The sequence below is a fragment of the Raphanus sativus genome, chromosome 4 (assembly GCF_000801105.2).
Source record: "Raphanus sativus cultivar WK10039 chromosome 4, ASM80110v3, whole genome shotgun sequence".
Taxonomy (NCBI): domain Eukaryota; kingdom Viridiplantae; phylum Streptophyta; class Magnoliopsida; order Brassicales; family Brassicaceae; genus Raphanus; species Raphanus sativus.
In genome coordinates, this window is record NC_079514.1 from 20,133,012 (window position 1) to 20,153,727 (window position 20,716).

The following is a 20,716-nucleotide window of genomic DNA, read 5'->3' on the forward strand; positions in this document are numbered from 1 at the left end:
GTTTCGGAGTGCATTAAGTCGGGATATATCGATTTTGGTAATTGCATTCGGTATGTGAGAGGTGGCTGGATCCTGTCGATCGTCGGCAGAATCAATGTTGATTGGTGAATGGCTCCGGATGCCATTCGATGCTACTGGGTGATAAATGGTAGGTTTTAGGTGGATGTGCATGTTGAGCTGCGAGCTCTTCGTGAGTCAGTTTCCTTACTGAGTTGCATGAACCAACTGACTCCTTAGAATCTGTCAATCGATGCTGAACATTGATTATCGGTCGATATCCGTCTGACTCCATCAGTCGATGTTCGACCCTTGGCGTTGATTGACACCAGTGGGAACTGTTGAAGCTCATAGAGCTCTCAACTTCGAAATCTCCCTCCTGAAGCTTCTCATTCTTGACCACTTACCAGAAATCATCATCTATGATATCATTAACGTGGGGCTTCAGTGTGTCATCTCCTTTCCCTTTTGCAAAGACTTCCTGTCTCTTAATAGCTTCTCCAACTTCTTCACATGTGTGTTTAAAGCATCAAACTCTGTACTCAAGTTGTTGTAGACAATCATCTCTCTTACCATTGAAATCCACTGTTAGCTTCTGCTGTCCTTCAAAAACTCGATTAAGCATTACCTCAATCTTGCTATCTTGTTTATGTGGTGGTGGATTCTGGTAGGAAGAACTTCCATAAGCTCTTATTGTGAATTTTGTTTGTAGTTACTTCTCTGTCCATTACCGTAGAAGTTTTTGTTACCACTCTGATTTTCAAACCTTTGATTCTGAAAATTGTTTCCACTAATAAAATTCACATCTTCCTCATCAAATATGTCATCTACAGCGTATGCATCCTCTGCAAAGCTAACTTGCTTCCTCATAAGCTTATGAAAACTATCTAGTTTAGCTTTCACATCGTCCATCTGCTCTTTCCCAAGGATGGTGGTCGATTTTCTCCTCTCAAAATCAGTGTTTTTGGTGTTGTTGCTAGACGCCAAATTTTCTATAAGTCTCACAGCCTCTTCTTGATTATTAGTGTTGAAATTTCCTTCACTAGCAGTATCTACAGCCATCTGATATGCCAGTGTGATGCCTCTGAAGAAAGTGCTGAGCAGCTGCACTTCATTGAATCCATGGTGTGGACAATCTCTCTGATAGGACTTGGATCTGATCTAGGAGCTTATGAATGATTTTGTAAGCTCATGTGTGAAAGTAGCAATGTTGCTCCTCAGGTCTCGAACGCGTGTCTCATCAAATAAATTACGCATGAATGTGTTTTTGATGTCAGTCAAGGATGTAAGAGATCCTGGTGGTAACTGCTTAAGCAAGTGTGAAGCATCTCCATCAAGTGAGTACTTGAACAGCTTGCAAAGAAGATAGTCCTCATGGACTCCATTAGCTTTAATGGCAGAAACCAAATCCTCGAACCTTTCCAAATGGTCCATAGGATGCTCGTGCGGTAACCCACTGTAGGGTGCCTTACCCACGAGTGTAGAGTACTAGGGCTGCAGCTCGAAATCTTTCCTCTGAATAGCTAAGGACAATTAGCAGATCTGTTGGCGTAGTATTGATTTGGACGGTTGTAGCCAGCCAAAGTTCTGGGACAAGCAGCCTCATCTACATCATAAGCAGCGGCTGTAGCTATATCATCATTATCAGGGATTGCAACCCCCTGATCGTCTATCCTCAGACCTGCTGCATTACGCAGATGACCATCCTAGTCATGCAGGTCTCCATTCCGCCCCAAGTGAGAATAAGAATTGCAACCATGTCTCGCGGTTGACTATCGATCGATATTCGGTTTGAAGTGTCGATTAATGTCGGATGGAATGTGTCGGTCGACGGAAGAGTAGTCTCGGTCGATGGTGGTAGGTGAGTATCGATGGACGAACTGGTGTGGTTGTGGATCAATGCGGAGCATCTCTCTTTGTGGATTGAGTGTTCCAAGCATGCGGGATCTGAGAAGAATAGTGGTGTTTCTTTGTTGCTTCTGGTACTGTAGGGCATGCCACCTGAAAAAAACAAGAAAAAAAAATTTATGAGATTTCTTGAACAATAGAAAAACCTAGATTAAATCGGACTAGATAAAATCTAATGGCGATCAAAGCTCCTCGGCAACGGCGTCAAATTTGATATCACTCAAATTACCTTAAGGAGTGATTTGTATTTAGGATCAAATTCACAGGGAGAAGCAAAGGCGAAGGTGTCTTTACATCTCAGTTGAAAACGGGCACACAATAGATCATAATCAGCAGTGATTAAGCTAGGTAATAAGTAAGAAAGTAAATAGCAGGGGTGAACAAGGCAGTTGTTCAGTTGGTTGGATTAATGTTTGTAAACAATAATAATAAAGCGCTAGATTTAGGGTTTCTATTCAGGTAATCATGATTATAATAGTATAAAGACTCAATTGTTTGCAGGATATTCGAGAACTCAAACTTAAACAATAATCTATCAACTTACGTTTGTTTAGACTATCTATTGTCTGTTTACAAAAAAAAACTATCTATTGTCTAGATCTCAGATCTCAACTGTCGTATGTCGATCTTAAGAAATGTCGATAAATACTACTGATTGAGTATGAATCGATACACCTTTTGAAACATTGTTAGATCAATCTATAGGATTATCGATCGATGATCTTCTAGCAAGCTTTAGCAATTGGGTTGAATGTGTTCACCAGGTTTCCTAGATCAACTATTGTTTGTTTCTAGCAATCCTAGCTCAGTGAGAATCAATTTAGGTAAAATACCAAACTGTCGCTTGCGCCTAATTATCTAAGATCAGAGTTCTAGTTAGCTGCTCTAGAACACAAGCAATAAGAGTAATTCTATTAATTGATATCTCTAACAACTTAGTAATTCTATATTTGGGGCTAATCATTCTTAACATATTTGAATCATAAACCTAACAGATGAATTATCCAGACCTGGTAAGCAAATCATAAACATAAATATAAATTGCATAGGTAGGAAATTGATAGAAAAACTGGAGTTCCAACACAAGCTCTAAAGGAGTCTTGGATCTTCTCTCCAAATCTACTAAAACTCCTAAATTTGTTTTGCTGTGAAAAGTAGAAAACAAGAAAGCATGTGTTGCCTAGAACATTGGCAGAACACTTAAATATTAGGTTAAAGTCGGCCAGGAGCATTCTTGTAATTTGTGGAAAACATGGGCTTTAAGTCGGCTGAGAACTAAGTTGGGTTTTGCGCGCTTCGCCGTCAATTGATGGAACATGATGTGCATCGATCGATTATTGACTCTGAATATCGACCTTTATACTGGTTCGATGGTCAGCTACGAGTTTCTTCAATCCTTATCTCCAAAAAATTCCAAAATCACCATTTTACTCTAAATCACACATGAACCTGTAAATATGCTAAAAACATTCACTAACGCATTTTTTCTTCTTGCCATAATTTGAGATGGGAACCAGACATTTGCTTCTTGCTAGATTTTTTCGATACAAGCATCCCAATCAAAAAACGTTCCTTCAAAGAAGAACTTATTCATGTTTTTCCATAACCAAAGAACCCAAGGAAACACATGTCTGATTTCATGAGGAATTTTGATGTTCTTGCTCATCTGAAACATGTAATGGATATTGGTGAATATTGATTCTCCATGAAACCCATTTTCCGGGACAGCGTACAGAGACATTTGTCTTGCGACATGGCAGGTAAAGAGCACATGGTTTGTCGTTTCTGGTTCCATCCCACAGTATTGACACCGAATGTCAACCTTCATTCCTCTTCTCTACAAGGCCTCCATAACTGGGATTGCATTACTCAGTGTACACCATAAGAAAGTTTTGATCTTTGGCTCAGCTTCAGTCAGCATGCTTGTTCCTTTAAACCATTCTGAGAAGGCTGGAGGTTTGCGTCCTGTAAGATCCCTTGAAGGTTAGCCTTAGATGCAAGCCAATAACCCGATTTAACAGAGTAAGCACCAAACTTTCCGTGCTTCCAACACCAGTAATCTTCTTGATTAATTAATGGCTGAATTTTCCGGATCCTCTTAGCATCTTCTTCAAAACATGTTCCGAGAGCACATGCTCATTCCAGGGTCCAGTTTCGATATCTAGTAGATCACTGACCTTGAGCTCCAGATTCATGAGTGGATTTTTCATCCAAGGATTACGTCTACCTCCAAAATCACACCATGGATCAATCCAAACTCTTAATGACTGACCTTTGCCCACTTCTTTTCGTAAGCCTTTAACCAACAGATCTCCCCCCATGAAGCATACTCCTTCAGCCATAGGATGGTCTAGCTCCCACCACAGCATCAGTAAAGGATCTGTGTTCAAAGTATCTACTCTTAAGAACCCGGGCAAGCAAACTTTCTGGTTCTTGTATCATCTTCCACGCATGTTTAGCTAGCAACGCTTGATTGACACTCTCAATATCCTTAAAGCCTAAACCTCCTAGATTCTTCGGAATACTGAGTTTATCCCATCGCATCCAGTGTATTTTCCTTTTATGCTCAACCGAGTTCCAACAGATTTCAGCCACAACAGAGGTTAAGTTTTCAATGGTTGTTCTAGGTAACTTGAAACAGCCCATAGCATAAACCGGAAGAGCTAAGGCCACTGCATTTAGCAAAATCTCTTTTCCTCCATGTGATACACATCTTGAGAAAAAACCCGACAGCTTGGATTTGAGGTTTACATGAAGATATTCAAGGATTCGAGTTGAATAGGCCCATGTCATCGACACTCGCCATCAATTGACGTAATGGACTTGATGTCGATAGACGCTGTGATTATTATTATTATTATTATTATTATTATTATTATTATTATTATTATTATTATTATTATTATTATTATTATTATTATTATTATTATTATTATTATTATTATTATTGTTTATTTTAAATTCAAAAGAATCTAAAGCTAATTCTAGAAACTTACATCTACCGGTGGATTGCTTCCCACTCAGCGCTTGTTTTAAATCTTGAGTTTGACTTTCAAACGAAATTAGTCAGCAATCGGAAGACCCAATCACAGAGTTTGATTATTTGGCATTCGAGCTTTGGCCCAATAATGCTTTACTATTTGTCCATTCACTGAGAATTAATTTCCGTCATTGCTGATCAGAGTGATAGCTCCGTAAGGTTTTACTTCCTTGATTGTGAAGGGGCCTGACCAGCGAGAGCGAAGTTTTCCAGGAAAAAAAGTTAAACGGGAGATATACAGAAGCACTTGGTCGTTTGGTCCAAAGTGTCTTGAGATGATCTTCTTATCATGATATGCTTTTTTTTTATTTCCTTATACAGTTATGAATTCTCATAAGCAAGATGTCTGATCTCATCTAATTCATTTATCTGATATAATCTTCTTTCGGCAGCTGGTTTAGTGTCAAAATTAGTCAATTTTACTGACTAGGTTGCTTTGTGCTCTAGTTCAACTGGTAGGTGACAAGATTTCCCATAAAGTAAATGAAATGGCGTAGTTCATAGTGGTATTTTGAATGCTATTCTATAGGTCCAATGCACGTTATCTAACTTTTTAGACCAATCTTTTTTCTTGGTTCCTACAGTCTTTTCTAAAATCTCTTAATTTGTCGGTTGGATATTTCCACTTGACCATTTGTCTACGGATGATAAGGTGTGACCACCCGGTGGTGTACTCCGTGCTTTTTGAGCAATCTAACAAATGCTTTATTAATAAAATAGGTGCCATCATCACTTATAACTACTCGAGAAACTCCAAATAGCAGAAAGGTCTCTTGAAAAGTTTGACAACTACAGATGCGTCCTTTGTCGGGGAAGATACGGCTTATACCCATTTAGACACATAATCAATAGAAACCAGGATGTATTTGTCCCCATACGAAGAGGGAAAAGGGCCTATGAAATCGATGCCGCAACAATCAAAGACTTCTACATTTAGGATAGAATTATGTTTCATTTTGTGTATTTTGCTGATTTTTCTTCTTCGTTGGCATCTATCGTATCGGTCTATGTATACATGAGAACCTCGAAACATTGTTGGCCACCAAAACCTGCTTGTAGGATTTTGGATACCGTCTTAAAGCTTGTGAAGTGTCCAGCGTAATCGGATCCATGTCAGTAAAATAAAATGTCTGGCACTTCAGTTTCCGTGACGCAGCGCCTATATATCCCGTCAGAACAATGCTTGTAGAGGTATGGTTCATCCCAGTGATATTTTTGGATTTCTCTAAGGAATTTTTTCTTTGTATATCCTTTAAATTTTCCTGGCTCTACATCATCGGCGAGATACTTTACTATGTCAGCATACCAAGGTATATCTGAGATGTTTCTATCTAGCGCATGCACCCCCCGACTTAGACTTCTACCTCCGGAAGAATCTGACGCAGAAACTAAGGGGTTGCGATCAATGTTAATTTCCAAGTTGACAGTAATTTTTTTCATAGGAGCGTTGATTCACTGGTCGTCTGAGGTGTCGATCGACAAACCATGATCAGTGTTGGTCAATAGTTGCTCAGATGTAAGGCATATATGACCAATAAATGTTGAGTCCGTCTGATAGACATTTTCCGTGGGTAGAAAATCATCAATAAGGACGTCATCCTCAACTATTATTCGGGAAAGATGATCGGCAGTTACGTTTTCTACTCCCCTCTTATCACTTATTTCTATGTCAAATTCTTGGAGTAGTAAAATCCACCGCAGAAGTTTTGGCTTTGCATCTTTCTTTTGCATTAAATATTTTAATGCAGTGTGGTCTGTGTGGACAACTATTTCAGAGTCGACTAAATAAAGACGTAATTTTCCGAGTACAAAAACCACGACAAGCAATTCCTTTTCCGTTGTCGCATAATTCCTTTGCGCATCATCCAGGGTTCGGCTGGCATAATAGACAACATGTAACTTTTTGTCCTTCTTCTGGCCGAGAGCTACGCCAACAGCGAAATCACATGCCGGACCTGGAGGGGAAGCTGTCGACCGCCACCATGTGCCGCTACATCACGAAGAGAATCTGAAACCTTTGAAAATAGGACCACCTTCTAAGCCCAAAAGGCTGGCCCCTTTTCCACCTCCACTACTCCACCCTCGGAGTCGCAACAAAGATCAAAAACCAAAACCATTTCCAGCCGCGGTCCTTTCTGGACTAACAAACTTTAAAAAACTTGGACATTATTAATTAATAAATATTTTTTTTTTTTTTCACAAACTATAATTTTAACATTTATTGTTTTGTCTTACATTTTAAATCCTAAATTTATATAGAACGACACATTATCAAATGTGATTTAGACCACTCAAAACTTAAAGAAAACACTGTCATTAAAGTTTCTTATGTGGACTAAGACTAACCAGTATGCGAATCATCTTTAATGACCATTCACCTTATTGGTTTTGTATATCTATATTATTAAAACTGAAGTATTTTTGGGAATTATTTGAAAACATGGATTACGGTATAAAAAGAAATATATTGTTGTTTGGAAATATAAATAACAATATATTAAGAAAAAAATAATGTGCTTATGTTATTAAGAAAAATTGGAAGTCCATCTACATTATTAAAAGTGAACTACTTTTGAGAATTGATTAGAAACATCTACATTATTAAAAATGAACTACTTTTGAGAATTGATTAGAAACATGAATAGAAGTATAAAAAGAATACAATGTTGTTTGGAAGCATATCCACTATATTAAAAAAAAAGTAATAAAATATGTTATTAAGAATAATTTAGAAGTCCATTATATTATGAAAAATTATTTATTTCGGCTAGTTTTAATATATACGAAAATAACTCAATCTAATTACCTAAAAACAACTTTTGTTTAAAATAATCATAAAACAAACTTAAAATTTTTATATACATATTTTAAATCAAAATAATAATTTAAAGTTGATTTATATCAAAAAAATGATTCAAAATATACATATATTCAAAAATATACATATATTCAAAAAAGTTTACTAAAATATTTTCTAATAACCATTATAAAAAAGGTTTTCAATATATATAAGAAAAATAAAATACAAAGTCCAATTTTAAACACCAACTTAAATTATAGTTTTTATATTTCACATTAAATTTTAAAAATATAATATAAGTGATTATTTATATGACAGTATATATTGAATACTATTACTTATATGATGGTCCGTAACAAATACGATAAATTATATAATGACACATATATGATATATAATAGTGACATGAAAAATAAATAACAACATTTTATAAAGAAAATACATTTGTACGGACGCACAAATCAAAATATAGCTATATTTTAAACTAAAATCATCCAATAAGTTATTTTCCACGACTTTTTTCGCTCCATCAGTTTTCTTATCCGTGTAAAGTTTTCCTATAAATCTTTAAAGAAGTTAATAGGATTGGCAACACAGCAGTCCACATATCATCTTTTCATTTGTTTTTTTTTTTTTTGTAAACTAAAAGGGTTAAACCCGGGTCAATGATGACACAAGCCTAACCCCCGGGTGGAGGTACATCCCAAGGATAGACCATTTCCTGAGCATTCAGATGAGCCGAAAGCAATAGCTTATATCCGTGTGGCCGGTGGGGTTTGAACCCGGAAAATATCACCTCAAATAAGGTAGGAAGCTATTAGAAGTAGGAAAATCTATTCATTTGACGTAGGAAGCTATTAGAAGGTAGGAAGCTATTAGAAGTAGGAAAATATCACCTCAAATATTCACGTATGGTACAGTTAAATTCTCTTATCACTACAAGAAAACAGCGGCTTACTGACGGCTGAATTCCTCGGTATTTCCTCGGAATAAGGGTATTCCGAGGAAATACCGAGGACTACAGCCGTCGGAAATATTTCCTCGGAATTTCAATGTTCCTCGGAATTCCCTCGGAAATTTCCGACGAAATACCGAGGAAACTTATTTCCGAGGGATTTCCGAGGATCAGTAGTCGTCGGAATCTTCCTCGGAATATACCGAGGGAAAGGTTCGTCGGTATATTCCGATGGATTTTCCGATGGAATGATCCTCGAAAGTTTCCGTCGGAACGGTCCTCGGAAAAATCATCGGTAATTTCCGAGGGAAATTTTCCTCGGAATATTGTGAGGGCTATTTTCCTCGGAAATTTCCGAGGAAATATTCCGAGGCATACTCGTCGGAAAATTCCGAGGAAAACTGCCCTCAGAATATTCCGAGGAAACTGTCCCTCGGAAATTTCCGAGGGCACTCTTCCTCGGAATTTTCAATTTTTTTTTTTTTTTTTAATTTGTAATTTTTTTAATTTAAATTCGAAAATATGAAATTAAAATTAAAATAGAAAACATATTAGATAATAATTCAAAGTTGTACAAATCAAAATAAAACATTCTGAAAAAAAAACATTCCGAGTTTTTGAAATAAAAAAAAAGAACTACGGATCTTGCACGTCCGGGAACATCTCGTTCGGGTACATCCTCCTCATCATCTCCATCATTTGCTCTTGTTGCCTCCTGTGTGCCTCAAAACCCGCCTGTTGACTCGCCATCTGGGCCTCCAACGCAGATATGCGATCATCTTTGTCCTTCAACTGACCCATAAGTACTTCTGGATCAACGAAGGGCTGTTGTGAAGCAGCAGGAACCGACCGGGAGCGACGACCTAAACCGACCAAACGTCCTTTCTTCTTTGGAACCGACTGAAATAGAAAATAACCAAATTAATATAAAAAGAAAAGAGGATTAAAAAAATCAAAAAATAAATGAATTGAACTTAAAGAAAAAGAACTTACTGATTCCACGATTTCGTTGATTCGACTCCGGGTCAAGTTGGTCGCAGCCGTCGAATCGTCTTCGTCGGTCTGAAGCTGAGACAGTTCTTCTTCCATATGAGTTTGGACCATGCTGACCACTTCCCTCACAACGCCATCATCAATCTCCCCGGTCTTCTTGTTAGTATACGCCGTCTTCATTAGTTCGTAATCATCAACCGGCTCGCCATCATTTTGTTCCGCCTTGAAAAAATAAATTAAACATTAGTAAGTAGAAGAAATACACAAAAAATAAAATTTCAAAACTTAAATAATTGAAGAAAAAGAGACTGAACTTACCATGCGATCAGCCAGAGTGGCAATAGACTGGGCACCCAAGTTGTGCTTGTAGATGCCCTTCCCTTTACGATCGCTCTTGCGGTTGGTGGAGTTGGTGGAGGAAATTTCTTTCGTCTCATCCTTACTCCAATGAACACACAACTCCTCCCAGACCTTGGGATTGATCATTTTTGGAACCTTTTAATAAATAAAAAATAGATAATAGTTAAATAAATAAATAAAATAGTTTTGATTAAAAAAATATTTAATAAATTAAATTTTACCTTGTTCACTAGCCACTTCTTCTTCCACTCGTGGATCTGCTTCCCATAGTTGTCCATAACTTTATGGACAAAGCTGTTATAGATAAACAGCGTATCATCGGGATTCCAGTTGAATTCTTGCTGAAAAAAATACAATTAGTAGAAATTTTATATTAATGATTAAAAAAAAAAAATTAGAATACTTACCGCAAACTGACGAAACCACATCTGCTGCTCACTGTAAGGGAATTCCGAGAAAGTCCGATATCCCCTGTCGAGGGACGAGTACATCATACCGTTGATCCATGTGCTGATCCCGTTCGAGGATCGGTCGAACCTAATGTTAGGAACAAATTATTAATATTGAATCAAATTTTAATGAAAAAAAAAGACGTTTAATTACCATGTTTGACCATGACCACGTGGATGCTGAGTGAGATAAGGAAGATGGTCACGACCGGGCTATCGAACCAACTCCTTAATACTCATCACTCCCGGAACGACTGGAGAAGCGGGACCGGATGCAGCTGAGGGAGATGTATGGTAGGAGCTGTGGGGCGATGCGGATTCCCGAGGTTGGCTGGACGAACCCCGAGAGTGGCTCCCCGAACCACCACGACCTCGGGATGAAGGACGACGAGGTCGAAGTGGAGGCAGGGGCTCATCATCATAAGACCTGTAAACAGTTTTAATAATTACAAATAAAAATTTTAATAAATAAAAAATAGTTTAATAATTACAAAAAACAGTTTTTAATAAATAAAAATAGTTTAATAATTACAAATAATAGTTCTAATCAATAAAAATAGTTTATTAATTACAAATAATAAGTTTTAATAAAAAATAGTTTAAAATTACAAAAAAAGTTTTAATCAATAAAAAATTGTTTAAAATTAGAAAAAAAGTTTTAATCAATAAAAAATTGTTTAATAATTACAAATAAAAGTTTTAATCAATAAAAAATGTTTAATAATTACAAATAATAGTTTTAATCAATAAAAAATTGTTTTAATCACAAAAATAGATTTTATATACAAAAAACGTTTTCATATTATATATATACATAATTATTAATTCGATTTTTATAACCACAAAATTAATAAAAACTTAAAAAAAATTCCAAATCAATTGAATACAACAAATAATCACAATCCTAAACCCTAAAACCATACTCAAACTCTCAATACACTACTCTACCATTCACCCTAACAAAATCGCCTCTATCATCATTACACACCATAAACAAACTCGATTTTTGAAGAAAAGAGAGAGGGATAGGGTCCTTACATGATTGAGGAATGAAATTGAGGAGATTGGGGTTTGATTCGCCGGAAATCGATGGAGGAGAAGAGAGATGCGGCGGAGTTCACGAGAAGAGAGGAAGAGAGAAATGGGGAAGAAGAGAACGGCCAGACCTAATATTATGAATGGTCCGACGGAAACAGTCCGTCGGTATTTCCTCGGAAAAAATAATGGGTTCCGTCGGTATTTCTTCGGAAATTATTAATTTAATTTTCACGAAAACAGTTGGCGGCTAGGGTTGCCCGGGTAAATGAAAAACAATGTTCCTCGGAATTTCCTCGGAATTTTCCGAGGAAATTCCGAGGAAACAGGGTTTGGGGTTTCAAAAATCGATTTTTTTTGCCCGGTATCATTTCTTATACAAATGTAATGCATACCATTGAGGATTTTTTGTATAGATGATCATCATCCATGAAATAACAAAATTTCAAAAATAATCGTAAGTATTTCGTTTACCGTTTATTAAAGTGTATAAGTGTTTATCTTATGTTGTGTGGTTTTCGTTCATGCAATCGTAAAATTTGATTTTATTGGATAAAACATCATTTTTTTATTTCATAATCTGCTTAAGACACTTAATAAAGGTTATATACGTGTTATTCAATCCACAAAACGTTGTTTTCGGTTAAAAACCCCTTCTTCCTCGGAATTTCCTCGGAAATTTCCGACGGAATTCCGAGGAAGAACGAGAATTTCCGAGCAAACCCTTGTGTTCCTCGGTATTTCCTCGGAATTTTCCGAGGTTTTTCCGAGGAACAAGACTCTATCATCAAACCCCTAAATCTACAAAGTATATTCCGAGGAAATACCGAGGAAAACCTTATGTTCGTCGGAATTTCCTCGGTATTCCCATTAAAAAAAAAAAAAAAAAAAATCTATGCTAATCTGTTTCCGAGTCATCATCACCAGATGAATCTGAGTCTGAATCTTGGTGAAACTCTCCAATCTCTGGTTCATCCTCTACCTCAACGACGGCTTCTTCTCCGAAGTCGGTTAAATCGACTACAAGGCCAACTCCAGCTAAATCTTCGGCTGCACTTAAGTTGCCGGATGTGCTTGGTTGTAGTGGGTCTTCCAGCTCAGAACTTCCCTGAACTCGGCCTCTCGGGTTGAGTTTTGTAACAGTTACCCATGGATCATCTCTGTTCCTAACCCGGGGGTACTTGATATAACAAACCTGTAACATTTAAAAAATTATCAGTAAAATTGTAAATTAATACATATGATGATGAATCATTCTGAATCATTACCTGATCGGCCTGAGAAGCAAGAATGAAAGGATCATAATATTGCAGCTTTCGCCTCGAATTTACTGATGTAACACCAAATGCATCTGTTCTCACACCTCGATCTGGAGTGTTGTCGTGCCAATCACAATAGAAAACAGTACACCGCAATCCAACCATGCCCAAATACTGGATTTCCATAATCTCATGTATGTTTCCGTAGTATACATCATCTCCTGATGCAGAACAAACGCCAGCATCATAGGTCGTTCTCGAACGTCTCCTCTTTTGATTTGTGAATGCATATCCTCGAGTACAAAATCTCGGATATGACTTCACAACATATTTTGGTCCAACCACCATCTCGCGTATCCAATCGTCAAATGTTTCACCTCTGGCCAAACCAGCAGACACCTATTAATAGCACATATATATAGGTTATATCAATAAATGTGAATTAGTATAAATATGTGATAAATGGTATTTTAATTTGGTTAAGGCACTCACATAAGTAAGCATCCATCCAGCAAATTCTCTCTGCTTCATTTCTTCTAGTTCCTCGTCTGTGGCGTATCTATATTCGAACCGCTTTTGTGCCATGAAAATCCTGTACATATGATGACAATAATGTAATTAATTAAGATTTAAATTTGAACTTGTTAAAATAAAAAATTGTAAGCTAATTTATTTACCTCTCATATTGAAGAACATCTTCGCAGTTGGTGAGCAAATATGTTTGCAAATGACTGCGCTCCTGCTCATTAAGTCGACGGTCTTTTGGTTTTCCGCTAAGTCGTCCAACATCTCTGAAAATGTCTGGAACCGTAACATGATATGTTGCCCGTTCGCCTCTATCATCATGCCGAGCAGGTTTTCTGTTTTTGGTTTGAACTTCTGCTGGAAAGTAGTACTCGGAAAAGTTTGAAATTTCTTCATTGATCATCTGTGCGACTATAGAACCTTCCACCATACTTAAATTTTTCACCATCTTCTTCAAATGGAACATATACCGCTCATACAGATACATCCATCTATACTGCACAGGACCACCAAGTTCCAATTCTCTTGCCAGGTGAATAACAAGATGCTCCATAACATCAAAAAATGAGGGAGGAAATATCTTCTCAAGGTTGCACTGAATCACGGCTATGTTAGTCTTCAAATTTTCAATACCTTCAAGAGTCACTGATCTCGTGCATAAATCGCGGAAAAAAACACTTATCCCTGCAATTGCTTCATGAACATTTCGTGGTAATAGTTCTTTGAAGGCAAACGGAAGAAGGCGCTGCATCAACACATGGCAATCGTGACTTTTTAGCCCAATAAACTTTCCTTCCTTTCTGTCGATACAATTACGCAAATTAGATGCGTAACCGTCTGGAAATTCCACATCGTTTGAAATCCAATCAAAGAACGCATCTTTTCCTTCTGCATCAAGTCGGTATATGGGAAAAGGTGCCCTACCATTCTCATCAACATGAAGTTCTGAACGAGCACATATATCGACTAAATCCAGTCTTGACTTCAAGTTATCCTTTGTTTTACCTTGAACGTTAAGGATCGTGTTCATGAGATTGTCAAAAAAGTTCTTCTCAATATGCATGACATCTAAATTATGCCTTAGCAAATGATCCTCCCAGTATGGCAGATCCCAAAATATACTTTTTTGTGCCAGTTATGTTGGTTTCCAACAGCATCTACCGGAAAACGCTCATGTCCACCGACGTCTGGTGTCCTTTCTGCACCAAAATCTCTTAGTTGTGTCTTCAAACCTTTCCCACTAATTTCCGCAGGTGGACTGTCAAACACCCTCTTGTTCTTCGTAAACAAATTCCTACTCCTACGATATGGATGATCAGGTGGTAGGAATCTCCTGTGACAGTCAAACCAACACGTTTTCCTTCCGTGTTTTAGTTGGAAAGCATCAGTGTTATCTTGACAATATGGACATGATAGCCTTCCATGCGTTGTCCATCCAGATAACATACCATATGCTGGAAAATCACTTATTGTCCACATTAGTACTGCCCGCATTTGAAAGTTTTCTTTACACGAAATATCGTATGTTTCAGCACCTTCAGCCCATAGTTGTTGCAACTCATATATTAGTGGCTGAAGAAACACATCAAGTGATCTCTTAGGATGCTCTGGTCCGGGAACGAGAATGGAGAGAAACAAAAACTCTCGTCGCAAGCACAAGTTTGGGGGTAAGTTGTATGGTGTAACAATGACTGGCCATAGAGAATATTGTCTTCCACTCTTGCCATACGGGCTGAAACCATCAGTACATAATCCAAGGTAGACATTTCTTCTCTCATACGCAAAGTCGGGATACTTTGATTGGAAATGCTTCCACGCTTTTGCATCTGAAGGATGTCTAATCTCACCATCTGTTGAGTGCTCCGCATGCCATCTCATTCGTTGCGCTGTGCGTTCAGAAAGATACAACCTCTGCAACCTTTCCGTCAAAGGCAAATACCACATCCTTTTATATGGAACTGGAACTCTTCCACCCGTATCTTTATAACGAGGCTTCCCACAAAATTTGCATGTAACCCGCTGGTCATCCGCCCTCCAATAAAATCATGCAGTTATCGCTGCATACATCTATTACCTGATAAGATAAACCAACACCAGCTACGAGTTTCTGAACCTCGTAGTATGAACCTGGAGCTACATTATCCTCAGGTAGAATACCTTTTACAAAATCAGCAATCGCATCCACACAGTCTTCAGCCAAGTTATAATCTGTTTTAATGCCCATCAGTCTTGTAGCAGATGATAAAGCAGAATGACCATCTCTGCAACCTTCGTACAATGGTTGCTTTCCAGCATCCAACATATCATAAAATCTCCTAGCTTCTGCATTGGGTAAATCTTCCCCTCTAAAATGATCATTTACCATCTGCTCAGTACCTACACCATAATCTACATCTGTTCTAATTGGTTCTTCTAATCTAACCGCCGGCTGAGGTTCGCTAGTACTACAATGTTCATAATCAGTTTCCCCATGATGATACCAAATTTTGTAACTTCGTGTAAACCCACTCAATAAAAGATGAGTCCAAACATCCCACTCTTTAATAACCTTTCTATTTTTACAATTAGAGCAAGGACATCTTAACATACCTGTTTCTGCTTCCGGTAGTTGGCGAACTAACCCCATGAATTCGGTTATACCTCGTTGGTATTCTTCCGTAAGCAATCTCGTGTTCGGATCCAAATGAGGTCGATCGATCCAAGAACGAAAATAATTTGAAGAAGACATTTTTTTTTCAATCAAATTCGTATGTAAAGATAGTAGGAGGGAGGATGAAGAAATGGAGTGAATGAAGAGGAAGAAGGGTGGTTGTATTTATAGATGAAATCCTGGCGACAGACCGAGGAAATTCCGAGGAAATTCCGACGCTAACGGCTACTTCCTCGGAATTTCCTCGGAATATTTAAAATCTCCCAACGGCTCTCTAACGGCTCTCTAACGGCTATAATATTTCCTCGGAGGTCGTCGGTTTTTTCCGAGGAAGTTTTGTTTCCTCGGAAATCCATAAGATATTTCCGACGAACACGACTTTCCTCGGAATTTCGTCGGTAATTTCCGAGGAAATACCGAGGAAACCAAGTTTCGCGTTTTCTCGGTACTTCCTCGGTATTTTGTCAGAAATTTCCGAGGAAAATTTGTTTCCTCGGAATGTCCCTCAGAATATCGCTGTTTTCTTGTAGTGTATCTTCTACAACTTATCTAGGTACATTGTATACAAATAAACTCTTTTAATAAAATGTGATATTTGATGTGTATACGCAAGAAAGAATATTTGAGTATTTTATTCTCACAAGGAATCATAATAATAGAGACAACAATGTGAACTTACATTTCGGGATCATAAGAAAATCCACAGTATCTTGTAACATTATCACAAGAATCTTTTTGTTTGAAAATAAAGAGATAATCTTGTTTTACGAAATCCTGTCCACGCGGTAGCGCGTGAGATTAAACGTTCCTTCACGTGCTCTCCTATCTGCTTGGACAACTGATAAATACCAGTTTATTTACCTCCAATGACACCACATCCACTTGGCACTTCTGAGCTGTCGTTACCCTCATCTTGTCTTAACCAATAATAATTGACCTTTCACAATTTTTGAATTTTCATTTTCACCCTTCTACTTCTCACTTATTTTGTGTAACCCGTCATTTCTTTTGATTCTCTTAAACAGCCCATATAATTTCTTTACTAAAGAAATAAGAACTGAAAGTTGACAAAATAATTGTAAAATTTTAATAAAATACTTATTTAGCTTCCCTCTTACGCCATACTTTTTTTTAATTCAACTGTATTCTTTTTAATATTCAAAAGATTCGATAATATATTGGCTGTGTCAAAAAAATATCAAACTAAAATAATGGAAATTTAATTACAAAACATAGAGGACAAATACTACTTCACAAGCTCTTTAGATGCAATTGTTAAAAATTTGAAAATACTCCATTTCTAGTAGTTTACAGGTTTTAACCATTTTTCTTAACTACTTTTATTTGTGAAAAGAGGACAAAAGTAATTAATAATTAATTCTGAAGCTTTACTGAGTTTCCCCTTTATATAGACCCCGATCAAACCCCCTTCTCAATCATACAATTGTCTTCTTCATCTTTCTTTCTTCCTCAGAAAACTAAAAACATGGGATCCGTTAATGTAACCATCCTCCTCTTCGCAATGATGATCGGCGTTTCGTATGCCGTCGACATGTCGATCATCTCATACGACGAGAAACACCACATCACCGCCGCCGCCGACAACGAGCGGAGCGACGCCGAGGTTGCGAAAATCTACGAGGCCTGGATGGAGAAACACGGCAAGAAGGCGCAGAGCAACGGTCTTGTCGTCGGTGAGGAGAAGGACCAGAGGTTTGAGATCTTCAAAGACAATCTCAGATTCATCGACCAACACAACAACAAAAACCTCAGTTACAAACTCGGTCTAACCCGGTTCGCTGATCTAACCAACGAAGAGTACCGATCCATCTACCTCGGCGCCAAATCGAGGAAGAGAGTCCTCAAAACCAGCGATCGTTATCAGCCGCGTGTTGGTGACGCGCTTCCTGATTCTGTTGACTGGAGAAAAGAAGGTGCCGTCGCCGCCGTTAAAGATCAGGGAAGCTGCGGTAAGCTTTTTTTTTTTTCTATCTCCGATCATTTACAATGAACTATTAAAAAGTCAATAAAATTAAAACTAAAATTAAAATAAAAAACATGAAACTGGGTAATAATGATGTTTGGTCTCAAGTCGTGTACGTTTCTGTAATAATTGTGGTCAGATTTGAAAAATCATACTCTTTTGTTGATAGTTTGTGTATATAACAAAGTTTAATACTATTAAATTGCTGAACATGTTTTGTGGTAGGAACGTTCTTGTCGTCTTTTGAACTTTAAAGTTGTGTAGTGGGGACAATTAGATTGATTACGGACCCATACGATATCCACCTTTTCAAGAATTAAAGCAAGTGGTGGGGCTATCATTTTTGATTTAACTAATCTTCTCTTAAATCTGTTTTGTAGGGAGTTGTTGGGCATTTTCAACCATTGGAGCGGTGGAAGGAATAAACAAGATCGTGACAGGAGACTTGATCTCTTTGTCTGAACAAGAACTTGTTGATTGTGACACATCTTACAACCAAGGTTGTAATGGAGGTTTGATGGATTATGCGTTTGAGTTCATCATTAAAAACGGTGGCATTGACACCGAGGAGGATTATCCATACAAAGCTGCTGATAATCATTGTGATCAGAGCAGGGTTAGTCTCATTTTTTGCATTTTATTTCGTTTTTTGGTTTAAATAAAAATCGAAAACAAATAGCTTCAATCTCTCCGTTTTTTTTTTGTAATTTTGCAGAAAAACGCAAAGGTTGTCACGATTGATGCCTACGAGGATGTGCCTGAGAACAACGAGGCTGCGCTTAAGAAAGCTTTGGCTAATCAGCCTATTAGTGTCGCCATTGAAGCTGGGGGTCGCGCTTTCCAGCTCTATTCTTCGGTATGCCTTAACCCATTTGTTTATAATGTTTAGATCCTAGCTAGTTAACATGAGAAGGATCAGTGGAACAGGAATGATGAATGGTGTAACGTGTCGTTTTCACTTTTCTATTATAGTTAGATAACCATTTTGTATATATCTCCACTATAATCATTTTAAGATATTAAAGTGTTTGCTTTTTGTCTTTGTACTCTTCAGGGTGTATTTGATGGAATATGTGGAACAGAGCTAGACCATGGAGTTGTAGCTGTGGGTTACGGAACTGAGAACGGAAAGGACTACTGGATTGTGAGAAATTCATGGGGAGGAAGCTGGGGTGAGAGCGGATACATAAAGATGGCACGTAACATTGCGGAGGCAACAGGAAAGTGTGGAATCGCTATGGAGGCTTCATACCCTATCAAGAAAAGTCAGAACCCACCAAACCCTGGACCGTCACCACCATCTCCCATTAAGCCACCGACCCAGTGTGACAAGTACTACTCTTGCCCCGAGAGCAACACTTGTTGTTGTCTCTTCCAGTACGGCAAGTACTGCTTTGGTTGGGGATGTTGCCCTCTCGAAGCTGCTACTTGCTGCGATGACAACACTAGCTGCTGTCCTCATGAGTACCCGGTTTGCAATGGCGATACCTGTTTGATGGTGAGTTTCTTGGTAATTAAAAAGCTTTGAGTTGGATGATGATAATGTTTGGAAAATCTTTACTGATTAATTTCAATGATGTGGTTTATGCAGAGTAAGAACAGTCCATTCAGTGTTAAGGCTTTGAAGCGTACACCCGCCAAACCTTTCTGGGCACATAGCAGGAAGAACATGGCTTAAGAGAAATGCAAGGAAACATCGCTGATGAATTTAATTCCTTTTTAAGAGAGGAGAGACATGAGTCAAGAGAATTCATCAAAAAGCTTTCTTATTGTTGTTGTTCTGATTATCTTAAAATTGCTGATTCTGCTGCTTGGGGTTTTCTGTACATATAAAACCTCTTCCTAAGTTTCATTCAGTTTCATCATTGATCCTAAACATTGGTATTTTACCGGTTATTTATGGATAAATTTATCTTTTCCCATTCTTACTGTCAATCTCACTTAGTATTTTTAGATTGAGATGTCGGTTTCTTATTACATGGTTGGTACGCTAGTATTAAGAGAGTCGCTTTGAGTTTGCATTAAACAAGATTCAACTAAAGTTAGGAACGAACAATTGGAAACTCTGCGAATCTCGCATCTTCGTAATAGAGGTTAGAACCAATGTTTTTAAATCCGACCAAGACACTGAACCAGACGACTTCCTGGATCACCGGGTCATTGAGTCGACCATGGGTAAAACATAAATCAATAAATAAAATTAATTTTATTTTTATAATAATATATTAGCCATGAAAAGACTAAAGTTAAATATTTTCTAAATGTTTTTTAAACAAAAAATAATAGTTTTGATATGTATAAATTTTATGACATCTATTTTTTTTTATCAAAACTTAAAATTCATAAATATTATAAATGTCAAATGTGAATAATAAATTAAACTTCAAATCCAAGATAAACAAAAATAAAACATCATTGTAATAAATTTTCAATAATAAAAATAATCTACCACCAAATCACATTAACTAATTTTGGTAGAGATCGCTAGAGGAAGAGAAAAACGACAATAAAACTGAAAAAGTGAAAACCTAACTTCTTAATTGAAAATTTTGAATATGAAACGGAATCTAAAAACATAATTAAAATAAAAAAAATAAAAGTAAAAGTAATATATTGGTTCAACCGGTATCAAGTTCTGGATTTTAGTAGGTTTTACGGATTTTTGCAGGTTTTTTAATATTAGATTTTTTATAAAACTCAAACCGGATTTATGTTAGGTCACTTGATTTTCCGGTTGGTCGGATTTTAAAACACTAGTTAG

General features: G+C 37.3%; 2 protein-coding genes and 1 pseudogene across 2 annotated transcripts; 1 reads left to right on the plus strand and 2 right to left on the minus strand.

Moving 5' to 3' along the window:
- Nucleotides 1–1,520: 1,520 nt before the first annotated feature.
- LOC130494657 (uncharacterized) lies at nucleotides 1,521–10,742 on the minus strand (annotated as a pseudogene).
- A 1,518-nt stretch (nucleotides 10,743–12,260) lies between these two features.
- Nucleotides 12,261–13,050, minus strand: LOC130511645 (uncharacterized). Its single transcript, XM_057008960.1, has 2 exons — nucleotides 12,806–13,050; nucleotides 12,261–12,732 (listed from the first exon to the last, which is right to left on the minus strand). The coding sequence occupies exons 1-2, from the start codon at nucleotides 12,980–12,982 to the stop codon at nucleotides 12,436–12,438; spliced, it is 474 nt and encodes a 157-aa protein (XP_056864940.1). The 5' UTR covers nucleotides 12,983–13,050; the 3' UTR covers nucleotides 12,261–12,435.
- Nucleotides 13,051–17,395: 4,345 nt separating this feature from the next.
- On the plus strand, nucleotides 17,396–19,877 carry LOC108855043 (probable cysteine protease RD21B). Its single transcript, XM_018628735.2, has 5 exons — nucleotides 17,396–17,941; nucleotides 18,336–18,571; nucleotides 18,671–18,811; nucleotides 19,010–19,453; nucleotides 19,547–19,877. Exons 1-5 carry the CDS (start codon nucleotides 17,458–17,460, stop codon nucleotides 19,631–19,633), a joined length of 1,392 nt encoding a protein of 463 aa, XP_018484237.2. The 5' UTR covers nucleotides 17,396–17,457; the 3' UTR covers nucleotides 19,634–19,877.
- Nucleotides 19,878–20,716: the final 839 nt, after the last annotated feature.

Bases quoted from the DNA above. Each gene is read 5' to 3' on its own strand.
- LOC108855043 (XM_018628735.2), top strand. From the start codon at position 17,458: ATGGGATCCGTTAATGTAACCATCCTCCTCTTCGCAATGATGATCGGC. The intron at 18,572-18,670 runs GTTAGTCTCATT...GTAATTTTGCAG, and splicing joins ATCATTGTGATCAGAGCAGG to AAAAACGCAAAGGTTGTCAC. The intron at 19,454-19,546 runs GTGAGTTTCTTG...TGGTTTATGCAG, and splicing joins ATGGCGATACCTGTTTGATG to AGTAAGAACAGTCCATTCAG.
- LOC130511645 (XM_057008960.1), bottom strand. From the start codon at position 12,982: ATGGAAATCCAGTATTTGGGCATGGTTGGATTGCGGTGTACTGTTTTC. The intron at 12,733-12,805 runs GTAATGATTCAG...TAAATGTTACAG, and splicing joins TTGCTTCTCAGGCCGATCAG to GTTTGTTATATCAAGTACCC.